At 43.3% G+C, this 12,124-nt stretch overlaps 1 protein-coding gene across 2 annotated transcripts; it reads left to right on the top strand.

Annotated features, from left to right (window-relative positions):
* The first annotated feature begins 1,006 nt into the window (after positions 1-1,006).
* LOC109876285 (probable WRKY transcription factor protein 1) lies at positions 1,007-11,594 on the top strand. Of its 2 annotated transcripts, none has more exons than XM_031799384.1 (2): positions 1,007-1,128; positions 7,899-11,594. In XM_031799384.1, exon 2 carries the CDS (start codon positions 8,191-8,193, stop codon positions 9,844-9,846), a length of 1,656 nt encoding a protein of 551 aa, XP_031655244.1. In that variant the 5' UTR covers positions 1,007-1,128; positions 7,899-8,190; the 3' UTR covers positions 9,847-11,594. The 2 variants fall into 2 exon arrangements, with proteins under 2 accessions (XP_031655244.1, XP_031655243.1); XM_031799383.1 differs by having other exon boundaries at positions 1,007-1,314.
* The last annotated feature ends 530 nt before the right edge of the window (positions 11,595-12,124 follow it).

The raw sequence follows: 12,124 nt of genomic DNA, 5'->3' as shown, positions 1-12,124 counted from the left end.
TGGGGACAAAGAATAAAAGGAGCAGATTTCTGGCCGTGGTAGAATAGATTCAGGGCATAATGTGCAGACAGGGGTATGGTGGGGAGCGGGTACAGCGGAGGTAAGCCCAGGCACTGGGTGATGATAAGAGAGGTTGTATCTCTGGACATGCTGGTTATAATGGGTGAGGTCACCACATGTGTGGGAGGTGGGACAAAGGAGGTATCAGAGGTATGATGAGTGGAACTAGGGGCTCCATTGTAAACTAAAACAATGATAACTAACCTGAACAACAGTATACAAAGCATATTGACATTTGAGAGAGACATACAGCGAGGCATAAAGTAATCACAGGTGTTGATTGGGAGAGCTAGCTAAGAGAGAGCTAGCTAAGACAATGATGACATCATCCTTGAATTAATTATCACATATGGTATGGCATATCTTGTATAGAATCTTGTATCTTGCACACAAACACACACACACCTTGTGAGGACTTTTTTGGGACGAACAATTGATTTCCATTAAAAATCCTATTTTCCCTAACCGCTAACCCTTAAAGTAATCCCAATCCCTAAATCCTAATCTTAATCCTAACCCCAACCCTAATTCTAACTTTAAACCCTAAACCTAAAATCATTTTTTGCAAGTAAAGCAAAATGGCCTCACTTCTCTGAATTTTTGTTGGTTTACTATTCTTGTAAGGACTTCTGGTACTTACAAGTATAATAAAATGTGTACATACACACGCACAGGTAGGCTAAACAAGCTTTAGGCTATTTATCTTCACCTCGCCCTTTGGCCAACCTAACCAAATCTTTGACCGAAATCTCATTCTGATTCTGTCTGGCGCTAGTCAATTCAGATACTACTGGTCCGGTGGCCCGGTCCTGCCAAATTGTGTTGCATCAGGTCGAAGCAATAGGTATCATTACCGTGGGGGCAAACAGGGAGCGCGCGCGCCAACAAAAAAGACGTGACGAGGCAGCCTATGAGCTGTTACGCAACCACTGACCCACTAACACACATTCTAGAGGGGAGAGGGAGAGAAACTGGAGCAAGCGCCCAACATAACAGTCGGGACTCAACGCAAAAGGGGGAGACACTGCTTCTAGTAAGATACAACCAGACAGACTGACCTCAGAGCAAGTAAGAGGAGCTAGAGCTGCTATCGAGCGCTTTTTTAATTCTCTCAGACAAATGAAACATCTAGCTATTTGACCATTTCTGCTGAAAGAAATAGAGGATACGAGCCAACTTCAACTGCGGAAAGCGATTGCTTTGTGTCCGGCATTGTGCATTTTTTGCTGGAGACACGTCACTTGTTCGTAAAAGGTGCGTTGGAGTCCTATTGATGTGCTTAATTCTGTGCGGAAATGTTCGATTGGTTTGAATGCTGGATAGCAAATTATTTAGAATTTGATATTTGTTTAAAAGTGCAACACTGTTGCGAATTCAGATTCTCATTATGCTTTTAGGTATGGGTATTGTTCACATGCGGGCGACTCGCCCCTACCGGTAGACAGCCACTGTATGTGTGACTTTGACTTATTTGTAGTCATTGTGGTTTATTTTAAACCAGTTCCCTTTCCCAATTATTCATTCATACTGTATATTTCTCAAGCTTAGAACATTCTCAGTTTTAATCAAGGCACTGTATTGTAAAGTGGTGGATGTTGTTGTAAAGAGAAGCCGATTCACATTGCTCAATGCGCTCAATGTCAGGTCGGGCGTTTTTTCCCTCATGGTATTTGTTCAATGGATGGGTAGTAAATCCACTGTGCAATAGATTGGAAAATCAAACCGTTTTTGGGGGTGGCCTCTTGCTGTGAAGAACATTGTCTGGAGTTATTGTAGTTTAAAAGACGTTTTTTATTTCTTTACTTTAAAATATTTGTTTTATTGACATGTTGCTAAATCTAAAAAGCAGGTGTGTGACCTATATTTTATTTATGAAGTTGTCATTAATAGCCTTGATAAATCTAATAATATATAGGTAGGTTAATTATAGGCAAAGTATACTGAAAACGAATAGAACATTCTTTTTTATTTTAGTGCAATAAATTGTCTATTGGTGCAGGCAAGTTCGTCATTATTGATGTCGTTCCTATCGGTGACCTCCTTTTGTCGTGTTGTAAGTCAGACCCTCAGACATTCCATGTGCCTGTCGAAGATGTTCGGCCGTCACGTGTAGCTTTTCTCTGGAACTTGGAACAAGAGCGATTACTAGCTATAAGTCTTGCGTTTGCATCCATTCTATGCCATTAGTCATTTTATGTGATAAATATTTGGTCAAAACTAGATGTCATGGAATTTTGGCACAAAGGATAGTTATAATCATGTTATTACACATCTATAAGCAGTCCATAGAGTTATTTTGAGGGGGGCTGAGGGGTGGTATGGCATATGACATAATAGCTATGCACTAGTAAGCTACGCAGTAGAATGAGAGGAGGAGAATGAATAGAATCATGGTCTTTCATGGGGGCTGGGGGAAAGTTTGCAGAATTAATTCATAGACAGAGATCTGCAAGCATGTGCCTTGATATTTAACAATTAGGAATATCACATGTATTTCTTTTTTCATTTTTCCCCCTTTTTTTTAAATCTAGAGGTATTTGTATTTAATTGACCTGTTGCAAAGTAAAAGCAGGTGTTGCCAATCGAGACTTGTGCCCTGAGGTTTTCACCGGCCATATGTTTAATGTTTAACACTAGCCTGTACGTGATTTCCCATAGCCTAAGCAGAATGCGTTACAGTCATCCACCAGTCAGTACAACTATATTTGCTATTTATATATTTCTTGCAAAATCTGTACTCAAACAAAACACTCAAATCCTATTTAGGTGTAATTATACCTGGTGGTATAATTCCGGTATTTTCTGCCAGTCTATAAAGTTGCTTGTTCCCATGGGATCTTAATGGGACGAGCTCTATTGCGTAATTAAGATAATAACCCAAAACAGGGCTTGTGTGTGTTGCGTTGTCCAACTCCAGGACATGATGCAATAGAGGGAAACCCCTCAGTCGGCAGAGCAGCAGTCACAGAGCCTTTTAGGCTGCTGCCAGTTGGTCTGTTTACAGAACAGCCTTTCTTTCCCAATGTGAATATTGGACAAACCAGTCTAACTCAGACTGGAGGAAAGCAGGATGTGTGGAAAGACTCAGAGCTACATTTTGGTCTGCAACTCGGTTCACTGTGACATGAAACATAATCAGGAGGGCGTTTCTTTGACTTTGCCACACAGCCTCTTTGAGCGAATTCTGATTAAGTGTGTACCTGCCTGGTACAAGCCGGCCATATATAAAAACACTAGAAGGTAAACGTGTTGGGGGCTCGTAGTACTTAGCTGACTCCTGCCACTCTTAGATATAGCCTCTGTGGAATCTGAAGCAGCGGAACACTTTGGCTGCCCGATAGTGAAGTCACTTTTAGGGTACTTTAATCTAGGCTATAACCTTGAAGGATGCTTGGACTTACACCTAGCAAACAACACCCCTCATTTTATTGCAAGTGAATGGAGAGCAGAAGTCCATGTTGCAGTATTACAGATCTTTATGGGTAGGAAGTTGTAGAGGGATTAGAGATGTTTGGCACAGGTTTGGTGCAATCTATATTGGTCAGTTGGAACGTATTGGCCTATTCAAATGACGATAAGTACATCCTAAATGGACATTGATAAGAACATTGATAAGGAAAATTGAACATAAAGAATGTGCATTTCTCTAGTTGCAGATGGAAAACAAGGGGGTAGCCTAGTCCCCAAGCCCATGTGACAGAGAGGACGACATGCTTATATAGAACTCAGAGTTGACCTGGAATGTCTCCCTAGATTCTAGGTGCCTTTTCTTAGAAGACAAAGCCAGAACCTAAAATGGAGGCACCCTGACCGGCCTCTCCACCACATGTCCATTTATGTGGGTGGCTCATCATGTCTTGGAGATTGAGGGGAAAAGGGATGCTTTGCATTACTCAGTCTTGCCTTTGGGGGGTCAAAGGTGATGGTGAAACGCCTGAGAACGGCTTTGGCTGTGCTAACATTTCCCATCCGTCTTTAACATCTCCCCCCAGCTAAACTCGCTGGTGGTGAAATCCTAGCTGTGAGTGAGTCATTCCTACAGCTTGATAATTGTGTGGGAAGCAAGGGAGATTCTTGCTTTTGAAAATCTTCAATGCTTTTTTCTTTGTATTATCCCTTTGGAATGATAATTTGGCTATAGCATCCAGTATTTACCTCAATATTACAGAGAGAATTCAACCTCTAAAATGTACTCACTCTGACCTCCAGTGTGTGACCTGTAGGTGTGGCTAATATTTCAGCATTAGGCAAGCTCTGCTTTGTAAACTTGTCACAATGACATTCAGAACACTAGCACATCAGCCCGGTCCTCACAGCTCTATGAAATATGTTATGTCGGATTTTGACATGGAACATGGGTGTGTGCCTTCTGACGTCAATGCTTATTTTTTTTAAAGTATCTAATGCATGCTATTTATCGTCTGCATAGAGATAGAGTAGCATAGAGACCCCTCTCGGTGTCAAATATAGTATCCAGGAATTCGTGTTGCGTATCAATCATCAGGGGTTTTATAATCCGATTTTGCGCTGCTGACGTAGGCTCTTCAAGTTTAAAAAAAAATGTTTTTTACAACGTACCGCAGTGTCTGTAAAATTCCTTTAATGTCGTGTCCACCAATTGAATTCATCTAAGCCCTTCTCGTCAGCCTTCCTCCCCAATACCCCTTCTCTATCACTCTATTTTTAGAGCGCTCTGTAATCCCTCCCACCTATCCATTTTCCTCCCTCTCCAGCTCTATTTACCTATTTTATGGCACGCAGTCAAAGGCAGAGAGCAAGCTCTGTTTAAATCAAATCACATTTATTTGTCACGTGCGCCGGATAGAACTTTACCATGAAATGCTTACTTATGAGCCCTTTCCCAACGATGCAGAGTATAAAAAAACACAAGGAATAAAATACACAAGAATGAAGCTATATACAGGGAGTACCAGTACCATATCAGTGAGGTAGAGGAAAATGCGCAGCGCTCCGTTTTTAGGTCAGTGGGACACGCATTGGCGCTCTCTCTCTCCCTTCTTTTGATCGATGAGTGGAAACATTGTGACATTCCTGACATTCTAGTTTTCCCTCGCTACTTTGTTTCTAAAACATACTACACCCTCTAGTATTGTGTCTGGGCGAAAACCAAAACCGAGACAGAGAAAGAGATGGCTCATGTGGTGGCTGTGGTGATTCTTTGGGGGAAAGAAAGACAGCCGAACAAAATAGGAGGGAATTCCTATTTGGCTGTCTCCCACTGTGAAAAAAAAGACAGCGAAATGTGTCCTGGAAGGTGTAACCACTAAAACTATTATGCAAATGAGGAAAGGAGGAAGGGACCTGCCACTGTGAGAAAGATATACTGTAAACTAGTATTATTATGCAATAAAATGGTCATACTCTAGATTGTTATGATGAGGTTGAAGCTAGGTCAAGTTGTTATGATGAGGTTGAGACTAGATCTATATTGTTATGAAGTTGAGACTAGGTCAGGTTGTTATGACAAGGTTGATACCAGGTCAGGTTGTTATGATGAGGTTTATACTAGGTCAGGTTGTTATGACGAGGTTGAGACTAGGTCAGGTTGTTATGACGAGGTTGAGACTATGTCAGGTTGTTATGAGGAGGTTGAGACTAGGTCAGGTTGTTATGAGGAGGTTGAGACTTGGTCTAGGTTGTTATGACAAGGTTGATACTAGGTCAGGTTGTTATTGATGAGGTTGATACTAGGTCAGGTTGTTATGACAAGGTTGAGACTAGGTCAGGTTGTGTAACCCAGACAAGCTCTATAGCCAAATGAAGTGGCTAGAACGTACTCTACTTGGGCTGAGTTCAGTTAGTGTGTCAGTGACAGACGGAGTAGAGACAGCTTTAGATCAGATCCCAAAAATAAAACCAGACCTTATTTAGTCTTACTTGAGCTATTGTTAGATATAGTGGTGGTAGCCTGATAGTGGTAGCAAATACCAGAAATTAACAGATTAAATACCTAACATTAGAAACAATTTTGAATCTATAGAAAAAGAGATAAAATAAGATAACAATATCTGACCAAAAGCTTCTGTTACTGATCTACAGGTTTTCCTGTTTGACTAAAATTTGAATCAATAAGACAGCAACCAATCAGAACAGGCCATCATGATTACCTCAGCGCTCTGTTTGATCTGTTATCAGAATCACAAACGGCAACGGACTCTGTCAATGTTTTGACTGATGCAGTCTTGTTGGCTCAGGGAGTTAAAAAATAATGAACTAGTAATTGTAACACAGTAATGACCTAGATAGATTATTAAGTTGAATCCTCGCAGATCTGTTTTTCTAGTGGAGAAATAGAACATCTAGATAGGACACACTGCCCTGTTAAGTGATGCATAATTAATGTCTCTGAATCATCAGCGCAACAGATCTGGAATTAGCGCATTTACGTTATGTAACATCTCGATGAGTCAACTGAACTGCTTATGCAGCAACACCACCGACCGATGTTGGTGACTTGTGAGAAAAGGGGATGTTGAGCAATGTTTCCCGTCGGTAGGGGCACAGAATGCACTCGATACATACTAACTAACTGTGGTTGTGTAATACCTGGCAGCCTCTCTAGCTGGCATTTTATAAAGGAAAAGAGACCTTGGCTCTCTCCTCTGGTGCCGTTGGGGAATCACAGCCAGTTGAATAACAAGTCATATGTCAGCTTCAGGACATCAGCCCACTGTTATGACACAGCAATAAGTCACAAGTTAGTGATTCTTTGAGTTGACCTCTTTGATGGATAGACAATTCATCAAAGAGGTCAATTGTGCCATAAGAGACCAATGTGACCTCATAGCTACATTTAAAAAATATCCCGCCTGGCAACTGATAAAGGTTATAGAGGGACATTATTAGAGGTCGATACATAGATGGTTTGCGCTCCTTCCCTTTCTCCCTCCCTGAATGCCCGTCGCTCAGTAACCGCAGCCCTGGCACTAGGTCAGACTGGCCCTCTTATGTGACTGTCTGGTGCAGCGCTGTTACACAACACTGTACAGAGAGCGCTTTAGACAGCTCAGAACCTCTCTTACCTGCACAACCCGCCTATTTGTTTTATTTGATTGAACCTTTATTTAACTTGGCAAGTCAGTTAAGAACCAATTCTTACTTGCAATGACGGTCTACCGGGGAACAATGGGTTAACTGCCTTGCTCAGGGGCAGAACGACAGATTTTTAGCTTGTCAGCTCGGGGATTCAATCCAGCAACCTTTCGGTTACTGGCCCAACGCTCTAACCACTAGGCTACCTGCCGCCTAGCAGCCTCTGAGCAGAGTTGACCTATATCCCTGTGAGTGGAGTGGGTAGGGTACCGGTCGTGCTGCTGCCTTACTCACCCTCCCTCTCTGTATACCCCCAGGCTGGCCCACCTCAATACCCCGCCTTCTCCTCCACAGACCTCCAATAAGGGTTACGTCTAGAAAAGGAAACTCCTTTTGAGTATGAGGGATTGTGAAAGGTGATCAAAAGGAATGTTCAGATTCAAATCCAAGATGAAACATTTTCTTACATAATGTTATGATTATGTCATAGTAGCTCGTATACTTTCTGGGCACAAGCAAATGGTGACATGCCAGTGTATGAGTGATGGCAGATCCATTGCAGTTTGGATCAAGTGTCAGATTCGCAGTTATGAAGTCATGTGAACTCCAGAATACCCTGAACTAATCACATCATGAGTTTCTAGGTCTGTATGTTCTGTCTCGATCATCACCATTGTACAGTAGCATTGAAATACATTGAATGCCTAATGTATGTCACAGTGGGAAGGCATAGTATTTATGGTAACTAATGAATGTTCTCTCTCTTATTCTCTCTCTTTCTATAGTGTGTTTCCTCGTGAGCGATCCCAGCCTACAAGAAAAAGTATTCCAGTAGACCAACTGACCTACTTCACTTCTGCATCCTAGAGACTTCAAGGAATACAGAAGAACCTACTTTGAAACTCACATTTCACAAAACTTTGTCACGTAATTTAACCAATGAGGTTCAGCCTTAGAGAAGCACAAATACATCACCCCGAGTTTTTTGCAGATCCTGCGACTTAAAGAGAAAGCTAATACAAATAAGTTCTCTCTCCAGCGAACTTTCGTCCTCTCCCTTACCCCCATTTGGCCTTAATGCCAGATCACCAATCTGGTCAAAAGGACTCAACAATGGAAAGCCTGAATCTTCACTTTGCATCTCCCAACAACAACAATGACCTGGACATAGACTCATACTCTAACTACAGCGAGAGCCTCCCGCCACTGTCTCCCAGACCCGGTGACGATGACGTCCCGCGCCGCCAGACCAAAGGCGGCTCAAAGAACAGCATGTCCAGCCGTCGCAAGCGGGAGTTCATCTCCGACGAAAAGAAGGACGCCTCCTACTGGGAGAAGCGGCGCAAGAACAACGAGGCGGCCAAGCGTTCCAGAGAGAAGAGGAGGATGAACGACATGGTGCTGGAGAACCGTGTGATGGCGCTGAATGATGAGAACAGCCGTCTGAAGACGGAACTCCTGCAGCTGAAGCTTCGCTTCGGCCTCATCAGCACTGCTTCCTACATGGAGAAGAGCCAGCAGCTCTCCAACAGCGGAAACGGACAGTCCAGTGCTGGTAACCCCTACTTCTCCAGTAGCGGGTACTCCAGTGCCTGTGGTAACACTCTGCTGAACTCCGACTCGTCCGAAGCAGAACAGTCCACCAGAGGGGAACGCCACACCCCACTCCCGAAATACTCCCCAAGAGGATCCCTCTCCGACGGGTGCATGTCTGACGACTCTTCCAGCCCTGAGCCCATGGGCTATGAGATCAAGATGGAGTCCAACGACACTGACATGGATGCTGGTCTCCCCACTGGGATCTCCTTCAACGGTGGCCACCAACACAGGTCCCAAGAGGCCGACTGTGCCATGGACTTCCACCACAACCACCAGAACAACTACCGCGAGGAGTCTGCCAGCCCAGCACCCCAGCAGGTAGCGGCCCCAGCCCAGAGGAGTGTGATCCAGATGTACCGCTCCCCCAGCTCCTCCTATATGGAGAGCCAGAACCAGAGGCAAGCAGAGGACATGGAACAACAACAGTCCCAGGTCCAACAAAGCAGCCAGTCCGAGAACACAGAGACCATCACAGAGGAGGTCCAAAGGTACCGAGCCCGCGAGGAGCAGCAAAGACATCAGGAGACACAGAGAAGCCAGTACAGCCCTTATCAGACCCAAGATGGCGGCCACAAGGAAGGATTCGCCCCAGAGCTCCTCCACCACAGTAGAGAAGAAGGCAACAAGTCAAGCCACTCCTCCAACCAGCACCACATCAACAACGCCTATCTCAGTACCCTGGATGAGGAGGAGCCCCCAGTGCTCACTTACGAGGGCGGCCCCAGGGCCGGAGAGGGCTTCTACACAGAGTCCCAATCTGGGAAAGACACTTCGTCCAGTGATGGTGATCAAAGGAGCTCAGACAAAGAAGGTGGTTCCACTAGCGATGATGAGTCACCGTCATCTTCCTCTTCCGAGGTCGGAAGCTACAACCAGAGGGCGACATCACAGATGGCGGTGCCACAGAGTCAGAGTGGAGACGATCAGGCCACCTACCTGCCCCACAAGCTCCGCCTGAAATACAGAGCGCTGTCCAATCAGGGGGAGGTGCCAAACAGAAGCCCCGCCTCCTCCACATCCCCCCCGCCCTCTCATCCCCAGCATCCCTACCTGGCCCTGCCTAGCAACCACCAACAAGGCGGCCATAGCAATGGGGAAAACAAAGAGGCGGGGAACGAGTCAGAATTCTGCTAGCAGAGGGAAGCAAGAGAACGAGAGGAGGTGTGGAAGGAATGCAAAAAGGGATCCAGCGCAGGGAGGAAGAATAAGAGGTGTGAATAAGGGAGCACCAAAGACTCTTTGAGATACTGCGACCAACAACCAACCTCAGTTTTGCTTCATCATCAGGTGTCTCGCTCCTTTTCACCCACCACTATGCCAACAGACACTCCTCTTCGATGATGATGATAATAATAACAAGGACAGTCAAAGTGATGTTCACAATCACCACAGACAGATTCAAAAGACTTGGTTCACTGTGTCGCCATGTTTTTATATGGACTCTTCCCTCACTCCATCCATTTATCCAATCCATGAACAATGATAATAATAGATCACGTATTGGTTCAGCAAATGTGGTGGAGTGAAAAGAAGGAGGGGAATGGAATGGATGGAACTCACATTTTCTTTCCTTCAGGAAAAGACAAACATCACATCACAATGGAAGGTTAGAATGAACGTTAAAATGGAAGGCTGTTTTCAGGCTCTGGTTTGAACTCTCAAGTGGCCAATTGCTTTGTGGGTGGTAAGGCATTCTGGGAACATTCCCATGACCAAAGAAACACGTCCAACCCCCCTGACAATGAGTTCCATTCTTCCTCCCCACCAACAAAACAGCTGTACCAGTTTCCGTTACTCTCTAAACACCTATCCCTGCTTAATGCAGAATAGCACACCTAATCATTTTTCAAGCACTTGGATTGTAAATAACTGTGATATATAAATGTACATATATTTAAATATATTTTACAAAGAAAAAAATGAAAAACAAGAAAAAAATAACAAGGAGAAATGGAAGTGGAAAAAGAGAAGCTATCAGTTTGTCCTTGTGAGTTTTTGTACAGTCCGTTCTCAATGTCAATGAAATGCCTCAAGTTGTTTTCTTAAAAAATGTCTGTATGAACCACCGCTGCAAGAAACTCTTTCTTTTAGATTCCATGTCACTAGCAAATGCCTGGAGCAACCTACCGTCAATTGACCTTTTACTGACCTCTTACACACACATACACACACACACACACACACACACACACACACACAGAAAGCCCCTGTTAAGGCCAGTTACGAACATATCACAAGACTACACACTACACTTTTTGAACGGTAAAACCATGAATACAAAAGTACATTGCAATACAGAGCGCAACAAATTCTCAATTCATTAGACTTACTGATCATAGGAATCAAGTAGTAATTGCACTTGAGAAGCAATGGGGGAAACGACTCTCTTCTCACTCAAAGGTGCCTCTACTTTTCATAGGTCAAAAGAACCAATCCCCAATCTTGGCCTTTACATTGAGTTGCTTTATCAGCTGTGGATCATACAGGCTGTACTAGTTAAACGTCTCACATCCACGTGCCTGCCTACTGGCCGTTCTGTATAAATGTATAGTTCTCTATCTCTCTTGGATACTGTTATTATTATTATTTGATTATTATTTTCTATTTGATTCAGTTCTTTTGGGGGGTTATTGTGTTTTTTCCGTCCCCTTGTATCTTCCTGATTGTGATACTGTAATGTATGTATTTTACTCATGTCCCGATCCCTTGACATTTGTACTCTGTGATATTGTTCAACGTTTGTGGTTTGCCGGATGGTTAAGGAAATTGATTTTCCAGAAATGGGTAATGCAATGGTTATAATGACAACAATTCATTCTGATTGTTGAAAGATTGAAAACATTGAAAAATAAAAGGATGTTGAAAAAAACATAAATTAAAAGTATTGTTTCATGTGATTTTTAAAAACTTTTGTTGTGCTCTTTCTGGTCTAATGGTGAAACATAATTCACACACATGGTCATAAATGGAACACCGGTGAAATTGAGGGGAAAAAATATATATTTCAATCAAGTTGGCAGATGACTTATGCAGTTTAAAAGTAGACATATATTATATGACATATAAACCATAAACATGTAGAAAACTCCCCAAAATATGATTTATTACAGGACACATCTTAGCACAGAACACACTGATCATTACGACTCTGTCCTGTACTCCTATAAACACAGCTACAACTCTGCAACATAAATCTCTTCAGTATTTTAGTGTTCCTCCCTTCCTCCCTTCGTCCAGTACTGTACCGAACGAAACTTTTAAAACGAGTCCGTCAAACTCTACACAGATACAAACACAAATAGCTTCAGTATTCTAGTGTTCCCCATCTCCTCTCCTTCTTTCCTCTCCTTCCTCCCTCCCATCTTTCCTGGCAAAGAGGATTAATAGTAATGTGAGGAGCATCAGTGTGACA

Source organism: Oncorhynchus kisutch, linkage group LG20 (genome assembly GCF_002021735.2).
Source record: "Oncorhynchus kisutch isolate 150728-3 linkage group LG20, Okis_V2, whole genome shotgun sequence".
In the NCBI taxonomy this organism is placed as follows: domain Eukaryota; kingdom Metazoa; phylum Chordata; class Actinopteri; order Salmoniformes; family Salmonidae; genus Oncorhynchus; species Oncorhynchus kisutch.
Note: the sequence above shows the minus strand (reverse complement) of the source record. Positions and strands in the feature narration are given on the sequence as shown.